The sequence below is a fragment of the Myotis lucifugus genome, unplaced genomic scaffold (genome assembly GCF_000147115.1).
Source record: "Myotis lucifugus unplaced genomic scaffold, Myoluc2.0 scaffold_11471, whole genome shotgun sequence".
NCBI classification, from domain to species: domain Eukaryota; kingdom Metazoa; phylum Chordata; class Mammalia; order Chiroptera; family Vespertilionidae; genus Myotis; species Myotis lucifugus.
The window spans coordinates 1-5,064 of NW_005882519.1; the positions used below are offsets into that span (position 1 = coordinate 1).

At 46.1% G+C, this 5,064-nt stretch overlaps 1 protein-coding gene across 1 annotated transcript; it reads right to left on the reverse strand.

Moving 5' to 3' along the window:
* Positions 1–1,618: 1,618 nt before the first annotated feature.
* Positions 1,619–5,059, reverse strand: LOC102423589 (keratin, type II cytoskeletal 6A-like). The gene is given in 9 exon segments (XM_014451285.2): positions 1,619–1,828; positions 1,830–1,992; positions 2,104–2,138; positions 2,458–2,678; positions 3,487–3,612; positions 4,109–4,273; positions 4,398–4,493; positions 4,651–4,711; positions 5,028–5,059. Coding segments are annotated over 9 exon segments (972 nt in total). The 3' UTR covers positions 1,619–1,755.
* Positions 5,060–5,064: the final 5 nt, after the last annotated feature.

A 5,064-nucleotide genomic window follows, 5' to 3' on the forward strand; every position in this document is an offset into this window, starting at 1 on the left:
TGCCACAGGTAATCTTACACTGTATTCCTGAATGACTTTGCTGGATTTCTGAGTGACATTGGGTATACAAATAATGAAGTTTGGAAGACAGTTTTTGAGACAAGGGTAATATAGGCTAAAGACAATCACATTCTACTCACCACTCCTCATTACCAAAGAATAAATAACAAGTCAGAGTAGGGAAAATAAGGCTTCAGAGACCAGGAAGGGCTCTCAAAAAGAGAAAAGACAAAATAAAGCTTGGATCGAGTCCAGAGCTGGAGGAGGAGAGAGCAGTAAGCTGTGCCAGCTGGGGCAAAAGCATCATCCCTCTTCCGCCCAGTGTGGGCTGGGATTCTCAAGCTCAAGGGCAGCATGGCTTGGTGTTTGACCTCAGTGTGTGAATATGGCATCAACTGATGTCATCATCCAGCAGATGCCCCATTTAGTGAGCATCCCACTCCTGTGCCTGCTCTTTTCTTTCTGGGGGAATGGCATCTCCACCAGAGGGCATGCAAAGCAAGAAAAGGCTGGAGTGCTAGGGGAAGGCCAGGTCAGTCCTTCCTTGTTCATACCTGCACCTCTCCCCGGGGCCAGAAGGTGAACTGATGGAGCCAGAGTCTGGGTGAGACCATATCTCCCTCCCACGGGGGAAGAGCACAGATTCTGAAAGGAGGCAGGTCGATCCTTGGATCCTGGCTCTTACTCGTCACTTATCATTATAACTGGGATAAAGTTCAGCAAGGTGAGTGGATACAGAAATCAACAATTCTCATGCACCACCTTTTAGTGACTATAAAATATGACAGGAAAGAAAGGGTTCTAATTCACAATGCAAAAACTCTTCAGATACCTAGAGATACCTAATACTAGCAATAACAACAACACAAAATGGGTGGGGGCCAAGCCACCAAATGATGGAGCTTGAAAAACAAAACCCCTCTGTTATGAGGTTATACTGATTTAGGTTCCAGGACCCTGGCTTCCTTTTCTCTAAAACACTTCATTCTGAGAAAGAGACTTGAGTAGCAGAGGACTGAATAGTTGTTGGTAGTCATCAACTCACAGGATAGCTGAGATTCACACAGTGCTGACTGACGGAGTTGGGCATGAAGCAAGGTAAATTGTCAGTGCGGCTGAGAAATGGTTCTCTGAATATGAGGATCATTGTGTGGTATGAGAAAGTTTCAGAACCAATACATGATCAGAGATACATTCTAACACAAAATCTTTGTATTAGAAATATGCTTTATTGAACACAACAAAAGAAAGCAAAAGAGCAGAGAAAAATATTTGCAGGGATATTACTCTGTACATGAGAGTGTTGTGTCAATACCATCTAGGGACACTGATGGGAAGATAACTTATTTGTCCTAAGGGCAACTCCTGCATGGAGTTATAATGAGCAGGGAAGTGAGACATCAAAGGCAAGATTCCCCATTCTGTAGATGATGTAGATCAAGTTTCAATTTTCATGGGGCATACGTCATTTTCTTACCAGAATTATGGCAGACTGATATATCTGATGATAATATGGGAACATCAAAAAGATGTCTACATGTCTGCATGACATTGATTGTTGACCTTCTCAGGGTGAGTAATGAAAGCTCAGATCTAACAGGAATTGATAGAAGAAATGAGGACTAGGCAACTTCTGCTTAACCCAGGGGCCAAGAGAAATCTGAGACAGGAGAGAAGAAGCAACCTGAAGAGAGGACCATGCAGCTGCAAAGGGGGCCTTGAGACAATGTGGGACCAAGAGCCAATGGGAGGACTTCAGTGCTTGTAGCCCTTCCTGGTGGTGGATGAGGTGGTGCTGTATTTGATGGTGGAACTGCTGCCCCCCAGCAGAGCTGAGGCCACCCCCAAAGCCTCTGCCACTGCCAGAACTGAAGCCACCTCTAAGGCTGTGACCACTGCCATAGGAGTAGCCGCTGCCTCCGCCCAGGCCGAAGCCACTGCCGACACCACCAGCACTGCCATAACCACTGGAGACGGTGGACTGCACCACAGCTGTGGAAGGGAGGGGGACAAGGACACACAGACATGGTGAGCTCATTATGTCAGCCTGAGTCAAGTCAGAAGAACTTAAGGTTAGGGAGGGAGGCAAGCAAAGATACTTACAGATGTTGACTGGTCCAACACCTTCCCCACTCAACCTAGGAAGGAGGAGACACAGAGAGCATGAGACCTCAGAGAACCACTACTGGACCAGTGTGGCCTGCCTTTTCTTTCCCAGTTTCCTCCATTCCCAAATCAACTGTTCTCATGTCATCTCTGTTCAATGCTTCTAGACTATATTTTATAGCATTGACAGTGAAAGCCTCCATGTGAGGACCATCCATGGGGAAACTGCCTCTTCCATGGTTCTCTGAGAGTAGTAATTATGGCCATCACTAGGGTGCTTTAAGCTTGGGCTCACTGGCTGCACATCATGGAGAATCACCCAGATGATAGAGGAGGTTGTGAGTTGCCCACCTGCACTCCTCGCCCTCCAGCAGCTTCCTGTAGGTAGCAATCTCCACATCCAGGGCCAGCTTGACATTCATCAGTTCCTGGTACTCCTTCAGGAGCCGGGCCATGTCCTGCTTGGCTTTCTGCAGGGCATCTTCCAGCTCAACCAGCTTACTCTTGGCATCCTTGAGGGCCAGCTCCCCACGCTGCTCAGCATCAGCAATGGCGGCCTGCAGGTTGGCGCACTAGGGGGGAGATAAGCAGAATGAACTTGCAATCTAGTCCTCCCAAGGAGACTAGCTGTGGTGCCTATTTCCCAGTGAAGAAGAGAGCCAGAGCCCTGATAGCACAGAAATGCAGCTCAGACCCTTTCTATCCAGTCTCAGTCCATTCTGCAAACCTTATCTAATTTATGAGTCATCTGAAAAAAACCTGTGCCCCTTTGTATTAACCACCCTGCATGACGATGTGGGGGCTGACTGGTAGAAGGTGCTACAGCAGATATAGATTAGGGGACAAAGGAAGAAATGTACCCACTAACTTGTTTTGAATCTTGACAGCTTTTGATAATCTCATGTAGCAGCCACACTAACTTGTACAAAATCACAAACATTCTCATGGAGGTGAGGGGTTTCTTATACCTCACAATTTTAGGTGACACTGGTCTTTGTCCAGTGTCTTTACTTGACTAACATTTTTTTGACCTTGAATCTTGGGCAGATTTGCACCAATCCTCCTCACTTTCTGGCCTGCCTTTTCTTTCCCAGTTTTGTTCATTCCCAAATCAACTGTTCCCATCTCATCTCTGTTCAGTGCGTCTAGACTATATTTTACAGCTCTCACAGGGGAAATTGGTTTTGTCCACCTGTTTATATCATGCTCTAGGGTTGGGATCTATCTCACCTACCTGTGGGAACTCACTCAGGGTAGACACTGCATGGTGTCCTCTCCCTATTGTCTCCCAAATTCCCAGGAATAAAAAATGATGGTTGGTGACCACGTGGTGGCCTAGCAAGGAAAGGATGCTTTTATTTTCCTTAGTCCCCACCATACCTGTTTCTTGACGTGGTCAATCTCAGATCTCAGCCTCTGGATCATGCGGTTGATCTCAGCAATCTCCTGCTTGGTGTTGCGCAGGTCATCTCCGTGTCTGCCAGCTGTGACCTGAAGCTCCTCATACTGTAGCAAAGAGGGAGAGAAGCTGATGTATATGGGCTTTCACATGTTAACACTGACTGTCACACTGTGTCAGGCTTTTGATAAATTAAACCCAATGGCTTTTCAAAAAAGATTTTAGGAAATGCTGATGTTACTAGGTCATTGGATCCTCTACACTAATCTCAGACCAACCTTATCATGAAACCACTGCCTTTCTAGTTCTCCTCAGAACCAGCAATGTCCTGCACTGGTTTTCTGAGAGGCAGCGTCAGTGTCACACTAATGCAAAAGTCACTAGGTTCTTATCTACATTAGCTTTTCTCCTGCATGGGTTTCTTTCACTTACAGAATTGCACATAAATTCTGTCAATATCTACTCTATCGTTACAGGGTACACATTCTGTGAGAGGACACCAGCTTCCTTAGAAGTGCATTTTCCCTGTGAAGCCTGGTAGTCTTGCTAGTGTTTAGGGAATGAACACAAGAATTTCTCAGCAGTTGTCCACTCACTGCTCACCTTGCTCTGGTACCAGGACTCAGCCTCAGTCCGGCTCCTCTGAGCAATCTCCTCATATTGAGCCTTGACTTCAGCAATGATGCTGCCCAGGTCCAGGTCACGGTTGTTGTCCATGGAAAGGACCACAGAAGTGTCTGAGATGTGGGTCTGCATCTGAGCCAGTTCCTGCAGAACATAAGATGGTCAGATCATTTTCTCCTGTAAAGTTTATAGGTTTCCCAACCCCAAGATCTTCCACCCTTTTGCAGAGCCCCATTAGAGTAATTCAAATGAAGGTGAAGGTGCTTACGGCTTCATAGAAGGCTCTGGTGAAGTTGATCTCATCCATGAGAGCATCTACCTTGGCTTGTAGTTCAACCTTATTCATGTAGGCAGCATCCACATCCTGGGGAATAAGCCAACACCATGGGGTCAGCTGAGCCCTCCTTCCCCATCTGCTTATCTTATAGTCTCCCCACCTCTTGTCCTCTCAGATGTGGAAAGGACTCCAGAGTTTTCTTCTTTTGCGAAGAAACATGAGGCCTTGGTTGTAATCAGCTCACCTTCTTCAGAGTCACAAATTCATTCTCTGCAGCGGTGCGCTTGTTGATTTCATCTTCATATCTAGAATGAGAAAGGCATACGTCAGTGGTGAGAAAGGCAGCCTGGGGTCAGAACTTTCCATAATGGATATATCCAAGGTCAGCTTTCTTGACAGTAAGCCTCAAAGATGATTTTTGTGGTCCCTAAATGTTTCCTTTTTTTACTCTCCCTATGCACCTATCCGGCCTTTTGCTTCATTTCTCTTAGGTTTGTTTTTAAGCAACATTTGTGATTTTCATCTTTATGGACATGGTTTGCTACAAAATCATGACCACATCTCAACCTGGTCTTGAAGTGTGCAGTTCTGGAAATTACCCCATATCTCTCCTTAACTCACTTGTTCTTGAAGTCCTCCACCATGTCCTGCATGCCCC